Genomic DNA, 11865 nt, shown 5'->3' on the forward strand with positions numbered 1-11865 from the left:
CGTTTAAAGCAAGTGGGAACAGCTGCTTGGGCAAGAGACAGGTTGAAAATGTCAGTAAACACCCCAGCAAGCTCCCCAGCACAAGCCCTAAGTACACGTCCAGGGATGTTATCTGGTCCAGCGGCTTTATGTGCGCTGATCCGGCTTAATGCATTGCAAACATCTGTGGAAGAGAGTGTAAATGGAGTATGATCAACAGAATGTTTGAGCTTTATAGCAATTTCTTTATTGTCTCTCTCAAAGTGAGCATAAAATTAATTAAGCTCATTCAAGAAAGAAACATCAGTAGCAGCAGAGATGGAATGGGAAAATTTATAATCACTGATGGCCTGAATGCCTTGCCACATGCGTCGAGGATCAAAGTTGGAAAAATGTTCCTTTATCTTTTGCTTGTAGCAATGCTTGGCCTTTTTGATGCCCCTCTTCAGATTAGCCCTGGATGTACTGTAGGCTTGAGCGTCGCCCGACCTGAAGACAGGAGGCGCACCTCCCTGTTCATCCATGGCTTCTGATTTGGGTATGTAAAAATCTGTTTCTGAGTAGTAACACTGTCTATGGTTGAACTGATATCATCCAGTACAGAAGAGGTGTAGCAGTTGATATCTATGTGAGAATCACTGGTGGCTTGAGAAGCAAATGTACTCCAATCTGTGTTTAAATACTTATCCTGAAGTATAAAATCTGCCTCAACAGGCCACACCTGTAATAGTTCTCACTGATGGCTTCACTTGATTAATAAGGGGTGCATATTTGGGGGTAAGAAACAAAGAAAGGTGATCTGACTGTCCCAAACGGGGGAGGGGAGTCGCCATATAAGCTCCAGCCAAGTTTGTGTATACATGATCCAAAGTTTTGTTCTGATGGAGACTATAGTAACATCACTCAAGCCCACCTTTGGAAAAAGTGGTAACACCCCCCCCCCAAAATAAGTGAGAAACACACAGCAGCTCCCAAGGGAGAGCCTCTTGCCACCTTATTTGTACTAAAAAATGTAGACGTTCTCTAGTTTCAGTCATCGGATAGGAAGGTTCCAAAGGTGGAGTACAACAGTTAGTTAAAGTTTCACACTGTCTTTGCTTCCTTTATTTCAGCCAGTTATCTTGTGATTACCATTTAGAATGCTGCTTTGAAAATAAAAGCTGGACTTTAAAAAAAAAAAAATACTCTTGCAGTGGGGCTCCCTTGCATTCCATGGGTTAAATACTCATTTTTGCATAGTATACCATGAAAAAGCATTTTCACTTACCGTTTCCATTGCTGTCTCGGCAGCCATTGCCCTCCTCTTCCCTCTGGCAAGTCTGGTTGTAGGTGAGCCCTTGATGTCCTCACTTACAGTGCAGGTCTGCTTGCCCTGTATTGTACATGATGACATCAGAGCATGACCAATTGACAGATAGCTGAAGAGAAGTGGCTTCGGGGAAAAGTCACATGAAGGCAAGGAACCTGCGGGAATATGAAATAAGGTTTGTAAGGGCTCTCTCACCCAGGCGGACTACGCTAGTGGATCGGCCTGGTGATCCCGGCTGAGCAGGCGGATGACAGGTCAGTGTTTGTTCCGCTTCTGCAGAGCGGACAGGGGCACATCCTGCCTTCCTCTATGGGCAGTCGGATGTACACGGACCACCTGTCTGTTTACATCCAACTGTTATCCGATCTGCCAGATGGATGGGAAATGGATCCCCCATCCATCTGTTTTTAGTGGATTGGATCGGATCTCGGCACACGTCCATAAACATCGGCTACAACATAGAGGGGCAATAGATGGTCTGACTGGGTCTGCGTAAAAAAAAAAAAAAAAAAAAAGGTGGACCCGATGGGTCCACCCATGTGAAAGGGGCCTAAGCCTCCTTTCACATCGACGTGATTTGGCATGCTATTTGACAAGTCAAATCGCAGCCTGTTGCCAGTAATGGGAGAGTCCCGATCAGTGCGAAGCTGACTTTGCAGCGCCGCACCGATTTCCAAAAATAGTTCCTGCACTACTTTTGGGGGCAATTTCAATAGACCTCTGTTCATGAAGCTGCACAAATGTGTTTAAGTCGCTCCCGAAGTCAGACTGAAATGCAGCTTTGAAATCGTGCAAGTTGCAAAGCTGCGTTCAGTGTGAATGAGGACTTAAAGTGAAGTGATTTTTTATGCTACCATAGGCAAAAGCAAGTATTTAACCCTTGCAGTGCAGGAGCAGCTCCACTACAAGGGTCGTTTTTAAATTTACCTTGAGTACAGCTTTTAATTTTCCTTTTAAATTTAAAAACGACAAGGGTCGTTTTTAAATTTACCTTGAGTACAGCTTTTAATTTTCCTTTTAAATGCAGTATGTCAACAATCCATTAGAATGACTTTTCCTTTTTTTTCTTTTTTTGATTTTCAGGTACATGCCAGAGGCCTAAAGTTAGGAATTTATGCTGACATGGGTAACTTTACTTGTGGTGGCTATCCAGGAACCACTCTTGACACTGTCCAAACTGATGCTGACACGTTTGCATCATGGGAAGTTGACATGTTAAAATTTGATGGCTGCTACTCAAATTCTTCAGAAAAAGCTTTAGGTCTGTAGGCCTTTTTTTATCATAAATTTTTATTTACAACACATTAATATACGGAGGTATTTTCTGTACATTGCAAGTAATTCTGAAGAGATGTATATCTAGGTAGACTCCTTCAGGTGCTACACAACAGGTACCTCTGGGTACCTGCACATGAAGTCAATTCTTTCCTTTTCAGTTGCCAGATGATCGGTCTCTGGTCATCCTGGCATATAAAAGTGCAATGGGCCCACCCCTGGGTCAGTACCTCCTAAGCTACTACATTAAACCATCACTGTAATGGGCAATCAAGGGGAGGGGATAAGGCTTTTAAGTAAATAATTGGGTTAATCTTTTGATACCAGAGCCACTAATGATATGGGAACATCTGGAGCACTGAAGGGGAAATATGACCGGATGTGCAGGCAACTTGTTATGGGTGGGAGCTACTGGTTGTATTTAGGTGTTTAGACTGTGCTCAAGTCTCCAGTCCAGGACTTCCACAAACACCCAAAAGGACAGATGTTAAAGGGAGACAGATAAAAGAATGCTGCGTTGCCGAGTGATGGCAATTGGCTCTCACCAGGGTGCAACAGATACATTGCCAGTATGCATCCCATGGGATTTTCTAACTGGACAACCACAGACAGAACTCCAGTACAAAGCAGTGCAAGGCAGGATCAGATAGTCGGAACCAAGAACAGCCAAAAGAGGTCTGATAATCAGATCAGACCAGAATACACAAGACAGATGGGCTTAGCCCAAATGCAAAGACAGACAAAATGTCTAAGGCTGGCAATAGGTTTCCAATGAACCATTTTCCCCCAACCACACATTTGAGGTGGATGCAGGAATCCTCCCCGCTGCACTAATGTATTCTGACAACTGGACTCCTGTGCTGCCAGAATACACTGATCAATCTTACATTTTCTAGAATTTCTGTTCGAGAGAAATTGATCATTAGGTTGACTTCTCTTGAACAGTACCAACCATAGACAGATTGAAATTAAGCTGGTTCCTTCTGAATCGGTCACATTTTCGTCCATTGATGGCCAGCTTTACTCAGATACACTAGCACTGGCTGGTGAGCGAGAAGTCTTTAAAAAGCCACAAACACAGAATGTATAAGAAATGAATTGAAAAGAGACTGACTGAACTGCCATAACAGGGGAAGCATATCAGACTTGAACGATTAGGAGATAACCCATACCAGATTCACGGCATACCTGGAGGTACCTGTTGTTTAGTGCAGATAGTGGTTCAGGTAAGTATATTTTATGTATGTTTTAATACATAGTATGTATTTGTTTTGTTCTGTTCCAGGATATCCTAAAATGAGTCATGCACTGAATGCAACTGGAAGGCCAATCCTATATTCCTGCAGCTGGCCTGCATATGAAGGCGGTCTTCCTCCTCAGGTAAGTGTTTGTTGGTAAGTGGAAATTTTATGTCAAATGTAACAAGGCAGGTTAAACAATTTTGGGTTAATTTTGGGTCATGCCAAGGGCGTTATGTTTAGGAGGTACAGGGCACCATTTTCTTGAACTTTTAAATCGCTAACTGGTTATAAGGCATGCTAGAGTTATTCAAAAACTGAACAGTTAGTATTGGTACAGATAACCTTTTTAAAGAGGGAGGGGTTTTTTTTGATGATGAAACGGCAGAAAGAAAATCTAGATAATTAGTCCCTTTTTTTTTTTTTTTTTTTTTTTTTTTTTTTATATAATATATATATATATATATATATATATATATATATATATATATATATATATATATATAATATATTCCTGCAGAGTCATTGACAGCAAAAAACACATGTTTGAACACCCTAGTCTCCACTTATAATTTAGTTTTGTGTAGACTTCTTATTTAAATATTATTATTCTAAAGTTCAAAAATAAATGTTCACTTAACCTGACATTGTGTCCACACAGGTGAATTACACGTTGCTTGGCAGCATTTGTAATTTGTGGAGAAACTATGGTGATATTCAGGATTCTTGGGACAGTGTGCTGAATATCCTAGAGTGGTTTGCCTTCAACCAGGATGTGCTACAGTCAGTTTCTGGCCCAGGCAGGTGGAATGATCCAGATATGGTGAGTTGAATGCTGTTTGCTTTTAATTGTGATCATATTGGAATATGTGATTTTATCTAAGCCCCTATATTTATTTTCCTATGTGTACTTTATAATTTAAATGCTGGAGGATACATTTTCCTTTTCCAGGGCTTTAAAACCAAGATAGATCAGACTTGCACAAATGTTCCTGACAACCACCATCATTGTAGCTCATCACACCTTTTCTAACTAAGGCTTCAGGATGATTTTGGTGGATGTAAAAAATATACACAGGCATCTAAATTGCTATGCTTACATGTACACTAATGTTGCAGGCAGTTGGTGCACTTGCTGGCAGCATCTTTGGAAGGCATCCAGGTAGGACCAGGGACCATGAGACAAGACCAGGCTCCATGTATTCTAAATTCCACCTCGCTGCATGTGTGCTGTCCTGGGCATTCCTCACTATACTTCTCCATGATGTATACTCTGCTATATAGAACACATTCTCCACTCTGAACACTGTGCTGCTATATTTTTAGACCAGTGCAGGTGCCAACACTGCTGCCATGCCTAGGGACGTATTTGGCCTTCATCTGCTTCTGGCTCTTGCTGATGTGTCATAATCTACTGATACTTGTAGTTTGAAACCTAAAAGTAAGGTGGCCACGTTGAATGCCTGATCCAGCAGAAATGTAGAAAATGAGGCAAATATGTTCTTAGCAACATTAAAAGATCATAGGTCTGCTCCTTTTTAAGGATTTGATTTTTAGCTTCAAGCTTATATAACTTATTATATCAAAATGTATATTATTAACATGTTTATATTATTTTGTAGCTCATAACTGGAGACTTTGGATTGAGTTATGAACAATCTAAATCACAGTTGGCCATTTGGGCAATCCTGGCAGCTCCATTTATTATGTCCAATGACTTGAGGACCATCTCACTAGAAGCCAAGGAGCTTTTGCAGAACCGTCTTTTGATATACATTGACCAGGACTCCCTAGGAAAACAGGGAAGGAGAGTGGCAAAGGTATGTATGTATGGTAAAAGTGTACATCAGACCACTAGATCAAAACTTGTAATAATATACTTTTGGAAGTTAAATACTGAAAACCGTGTTTCATATGGAGTCATATTTTATAGTTCTAGTGAGACGGTTCTTGAATATAACTTAGGACATACATAGATGTCCATTTCTGAACAACCAAACCAAACTCCTTTTTCACACAACATTCAAACGTATAGTGGATATATACAGTGGGTAAGGAAAGTATTCAGACCCCCTTAAATTTTTCACTCTTTGTTATATTGCAGCCATTTGCTAAAATCATTTAAGTTCATTCTTCTTCCTCATGAATGTACACATAGCACCCCATACTGACAGAAAAACACAGAATTGTTGACATTGTTGCAGATTTATTAAAAAAGAAAAACTGAAATATCACATGGTCCTAAGTATTCAGACCCTTTGCTGTGACACTCATATATTTAACTCAGGTGCTTTCCATTTCTTCTGATCATCCTTGAGATGGTTCTACACCTTCATTTAAATCCAGCTGTGTTTGATTATACTGATTGGACTTGATTAGGAAAGCCACACACCTGTCTATATAAGACCTTCCAGATCACAATGCATGTCAGAGCAAATGAGAATCATGAGGTCAAAGGAACTGCCTGAAGAGCTCAGAGACAGAATTGTGGCAAGGCACAGATCTGGCCAAGGTTACAAAAAGATTTCTGCTGCACTTAAGGTTCCTAAGAGCACAGTGGCCTCCATAATCCTCAAATGGAAGACGTTTGGGACGACCAGAACCCTTCCTAGAGCTGGCCGTCTGGCCAAACTGAGCTATCGGGGGAGAAGAGCCTTGGTGGGAGAGGTAAAGAAGAACCCAAAGATCACTGTGGCTGAGCTCCAGAGTTGCAGTCAGGAGATGGGAGAAAGTTGTAGAAAGTCAACCATCACTGCAGCCCTCCACCAGTCGGGGCTTTATGGCAGAGTGGCCCGACGGAAGCCTCTCCTCAGTGTAAGACACATGAAAGCCCGCATGGAGTTTGCTAAAAAACACCTGAAGGACTCCAAGATGGTGAGAAATAAGATTCTCTGGTCTGATGAGACCAAAATAGAACTTTTTGGCCTTAATTCTAAGCGGTATGTGTGGAGAAAACCAGGCACTGCTCATCACCTGTCCAATACAGTCCCAACAGTGAAGCATGGTGGTGGCAGCATCATGCTGTGGGGGTGTTTTTCAGCTGCAGGGACAGGACGACTGGTTGTAATTGAGGGAAAGATGAATGCGGCCAAGTACAAGGATATCCTGGACAAAAACCTTCTCCAGAGTGCTCTGGACCTCAGACTGGGCCGAAGGTTTACCTTCCAACAAGACAATGTCCCTAAGCACACAGCTAAAATAACGAAGGAGTGGCTTCACAACAACTCCGTGACTGTTCTTGAATGGCCCAGCCAGAGCCCTGACTTAAACCCAATTGAGCATCTCTGGAGAGACCTAAAAATGGCTGTCCACCAACGTTTACCATCCAACCTGACAGAACTGGAGAGGATCTGCAAGGAGGAATGGCAGAGGATCCCCAAATCCAGGTGTGAAAGACTTGTTGCATCTTTCCCAAAAAGACTCCTGGCTGTATTAGATCAAAAGGGGGCTTCTACTAAATACTGAGCAAAGGGTCTGAATACTTAGGACCATGTGATATTTCAGTTTTTCTTTTTTAATAAATCTGCAACAATGTCAACAATTCTGTGTTTTTCTGTCAGTATGGGGTGCTATGTGTACATTCATGAGGAAAAAGAATGAGCCTAAATGATTTTAGCAAATGGCTGCAATATAACAAAGAGTGAAAAATGTAAGGGGGTCTGAATACTTTCCGTACCCACTGTATGTGTGTGCTCCCCATGGATTAAACATTGGCTTGTTTTTGCCCTATGTGCATAGTACAATAGCCAATCATAAACAATCTTCAAAGCTATTAGACCTTACTGCCCCTTATTCAAAGATTTTTCAGGTCATTTTTACACTTGTTTTAAATCTCCCACTGTAACCAATATTTTTCATAAATTGTACACTGCATGATAAGAGAATAAACTGTTAGCAAACTTCTCATACTGACTCAGTTTTTTGTATTCCTGTTCCTGCAGGTGAGTTCTCTGGAAGTGTGGATGAGAGAGCTGGTAGATCAACAGTATGCTGTGGCTGTCCTAAATAAAGGAACAGATGGAATTCCAAAGCGTTTCTCTATGAACCTTGCCAGCCTGAATATCACAGAGTGTGAGCTCGGCTATAAACTCTATGATGTGTTTGAAAAAGAGTACTTGGGAAATGTTAAACCTGAAACAAGTATTGAGATGAATATTAATCCAACAGGGGTAATCCTGCTATTTGTTCGTCCAGCTTCTGACAGGTTTCATCCTGTATAATGTAAGCAGGGTGTTTAAAACAATGGGAGCTGATTTAATACTATAGAAAATACTGATGATTTTTATCAAGTGATTAACAAAATGGTAGTATATGAATGCTGAACAGAGGTGACATTATGCAGGGCAATATATGGCGTATTTTTACACTTGAAATTGGTGAACACTACCTATTTATTTAGATTTTTTTTAAAAAAAGAAATAATGTAATATTTGCCAACTCACAGCAAAATAAAATTGCTAAAAAGAGCTTGTACCAAAATAAAAAATGTGTGTGTGTGTGTATATAATGTGTGTGTAAATTTTTATGCAAGCAACGTAATCTACATTTACTCAAGTTACTTAATTTCATTTACTTATTGTCTTACTTGAGAAAGCACCTTTTGTGAAACTTAAATCAAGGTAGTCTGATTGATAACAATAGTCATAATAAAAAAGCTCAAACTCAGGAATGGCAGAAGTCAGTCAGAGATGTCCAATCTTCTTTTTTTTTTTTTTTTAATACCCAAATAGCAAACTTGATTAGTGAACCTGTATTTAAAGTGTTTTGTATAGTTTTTTTTTCATTGTTTCGAATATAGTAGGGAAGAATTAGAATCCCTGTCAGCTCAAACCCATTTAAAACATAAATGTCATAAATAGTTTAGCGCAATATCTCATACCATTCTTTTATAATATATAATTTAGTGTGAATGCAAAAAATACACACCTACATATATACATATATATAAAAAATCAGTGTCCATATAAATGAATAAGTCCATGAATATACAAATCTGCAAACGATATCCACAAACTATCTGTGCTCATTCACCGCATGTGATTTTCAAAAAAAATTACATTGCCACACCGTCAATTGCACTTTAGCCTCTCACATTGCTGTTATGCCCCCTGTTTTACCAGCAGATAACAATTCGCTGTGCTTCCCTGACCTGCTGGTAAAACAAGGGTCATAACAGCAAGGTGAGAGGCTAGAGTGCAATAGATGTTGGTGTGGCACACTATCTTATTGCAAATATCACAGAGACTTGTTTAGAGACTTGTTTAGAGACTTGTTTAGAGACTTGTTTAGAGACTTGTGCACTACTTTGAAGAGACAGGCGACTTTGTCTGTGGGGAATGCCTGGCTAATCTCTTTCTTCTTCCTGGAAAGTCTGATAACAAGTCGTTTCAATTAAGATAAGGAGGCGACTCCCATTGAAGTATATGGGACAAGTCAGATCACAGGTCGCCTCAAAGTAGTACAGGAGCCTTTTCTGAAGTCGGAGCGACTTCAGTAGTGCCAATTAAGACAGCACTGATTGATTAACATTGCTTTTGTTATGTCAAGCGACCTGGGGCGACACAAGTCGCCTCACAAGTCGTGCTAGTGTGAATGGGCTCTAACTCTTTCCTAATTTACCCAAAACTGAAGAAAGTTTTGGCTGTACATTCACTTTAAAATAAACCTTTCTGGAAAGAAACATTGAGACTGTCATTGTGGGCCTCTTCTGAAATGGCTAGTTGTCTAGATGCCTTTTTCACTCTCTAGCTTCAAAACTTTGATTTAACTGACCAAGAACTTTCCTCATCCACATACTTATTTTACGGGAGCGACTTAGAAGGCATTAAGCCAGCTGGTGAGAGTAACAGACAAACAAATGGCATTTTCAAAATGTCAACCATAGAAGCCTCCATATTTCTTGTCTAACATGTTTATATTCATTTGTGATTGTATGTTGATTGGATAAGCCCTGCACCACAGGATGATTGTGGCCAATGTGTGCAAATTGTGTAATGGTTGCTATGAAAACCTTTTGTCCAAATATCTTTTTCTGGGGTATTTTATGATCTGGGCAGCAAATAAAGGTAGATAAATAACCATAGGTCATCAAAAGTCAGTCATTACTGATACTACAGGGACTAGATGTATACTCTGAAACATACTTTTGGTCGACTTGTATACATTTGCACTGTCCTTTACCTAAAACTAGCTAAATGTTATTTCTAAATGTGAAAGAACGCTCCGGATATGAAATGCAGGAACCCTACATCTATATATTTTTTGGAGGCATGTAGTTCTTATGGTTGTCGTGAGGGAAGCAGGATCCTGATAATGTTCTGTGACATTCATGAAGGACACCCAGGAGGAGAGTTACTAAAACTGGAGCACTCAGAATCTGGTGCAGCTGTGCATGGGATCAAGTCTGCTTTTACTTTCACCTTGTTCAATTCAGCTTTGACAAAACCTGGAAGCCGATTGATTTCTGTGCAGAGCTGCACCAGATTTTGCACGCTCTAGTTTTAGTAATTTTCCCCTCATTGTTTTTATATTAGGTTACATGCATATATGCTTACCACCTAATGACTTGTATCCTATATATATATATATATATATATATATGTGTGTGTGTATTTGTATATATTGTATATTTATACATATGTACAAACCAGAAAAAGTTCCCTAGAACTCATCCATGCAAAGCAGCAAAAGAAACCTAATTTTAAACACTTCATTTTTTCAGTAAATACAAAGATCAGAGTGGGCACATGTTTGCAAAATATATTGTCATATACATAAACTGTAAATTATTTTCAAATCCAAGAAATTTAATGATTTCAGTGTAAAACAGATGATGTTTTTTCAGTGTAAATACAATTTTCAAATTGAAGCAGTACTTGTTGACTGTCATAGTTTCTGTGATTTCTGGACTGTGTCTTTGTGCCTCCCATGAGATAGAAGTGTAACAGTAAGGGCTGTTAAAACTAAATGCACTGCTGCAGCCTTGTCCTGTGCCACCATCTTTGCTGCTGATATTGCCCAGTGAATAGAAAGAAGGCTTTAGTGCAGATGATATGTCGTTCTGGCATAGGCGAGAATAGCAAACAGGGAGTGGGCAGACCAAAACAAAGGGAAAATGGTAAACAAACAGAAAAAAAAATGCAATTTTTATATTGGTGGGTGGGGGGAAAGCAAAGATTCTCAGTGCATCCACGGAGTGAAGGTCCACTTTAAAGAATAACTCTATATTTTAGTGACCAAGCCTCAGCAAGACTTGAACCAATGCAAATCTACTCTCCAAAAATACCATCTCTGCCTCCACATTGCCAAACAGACCTGTTTTATCACTCAATAACACCCTCTCATCCAGTCCTCATCAACTTCTTTCTACCTTTTTTAACTCTATTTTGTTCTCTTCTGCCTCCACTCACTAACTGCCCAGGAGATTGCTAATCACTTAAGAAAAAAAATAAGACTACAATTCATGATGAGCTCACCACTGTAAAGATATCTCCCTCACTTAACATGCTATGTCTACGGGTATACTCAATACTTCCCTAATTTAAAGTAGAAGTATAGCCAAAGCTATTTTGGCTATACTTCTGTAGGTAACAGGAGTGCAGTTCGTTCTGCATTCCTGTGACCTGTTTTTCAGTCAAAAGCGGGCTAAACACCGCTGTTGGCTTAGGTCACAGTGCTGGTCTCTGCTTTGAAAAGAGCCTAACCATATGGTCGGGATCCACCCAGAAGCCTGGACCCACACCTGGCTCAGGCTCTTAGCGATTTGCTGAGAGCCTGAGCCAGCCCTCCCACCCCCTCCAAAGCCCAGGTTTTTAGTGAACACTGGAGAGGCAAGGCAAACAGCTAGAGACTGACAGTCATAGCTCTCTGCTTAGAGCAGAGGAAAAGAACTGAATGATCAGCTGTGTTTGATTGTGCAGTTTTTGCTACAGAGCTGGCAGGGGAAAGATGCAGCATCCACCTAGGTGAGTAAAATTTTTTTTTTTTTTTTGTGAAGTACATACTTCTCTTTTAATCTTGCTACTGTAGACAAGGTTACAACATTTTTTTTTTTCTAATGCCCAT

The 11865-nt window shown here is 40.1% G+C and overlaps 1 protein-coding gene across 1 annotated transcript in view; it reads left to right on the plus strand.

The window, feature by feature from the left end:
* Positions 1-8164, plus strand: part of NAGA (alpha-N-acetylgalactosaminidase) — a 41436-nt gene extending 33272 nt beyond the window's left edge. The window contains exons 4-8 of the mRNA XM_082262090.1: positions 2372-2549; positions 3849-3943; positions 4463-4624; positions 5424-5621; positions 7743-8164. Of these exons, the coding sequence (XP_082118216.1) occupies positions 2372-2549; positions 3849-3943; positions 4463-4624; positions 5424-5621; positions 7743-8021 (912 nt within the window). The 3' untranslated portion in view covers positions 8022-8164. The remainder of the gene's footprint in view (positions 1-2371; positions 2550-3848; positions 3944-4462; positions 4625-5423; positions 5622-7742) is intronic.
* Positions 8165-11865: the final 3701 nt, after the last annotated feature.

This window comes from Pelophylax lessonae (genome assembly GCF_965119305.1).
Source record: "Pelophylax lessonae genome assembly, chromosome: 6".
NCBI lineage: Eukaryota > Metazoa > Chordata > Amphibia > Anura > Ranidae > Pelophylax > Pelophylax lessonae.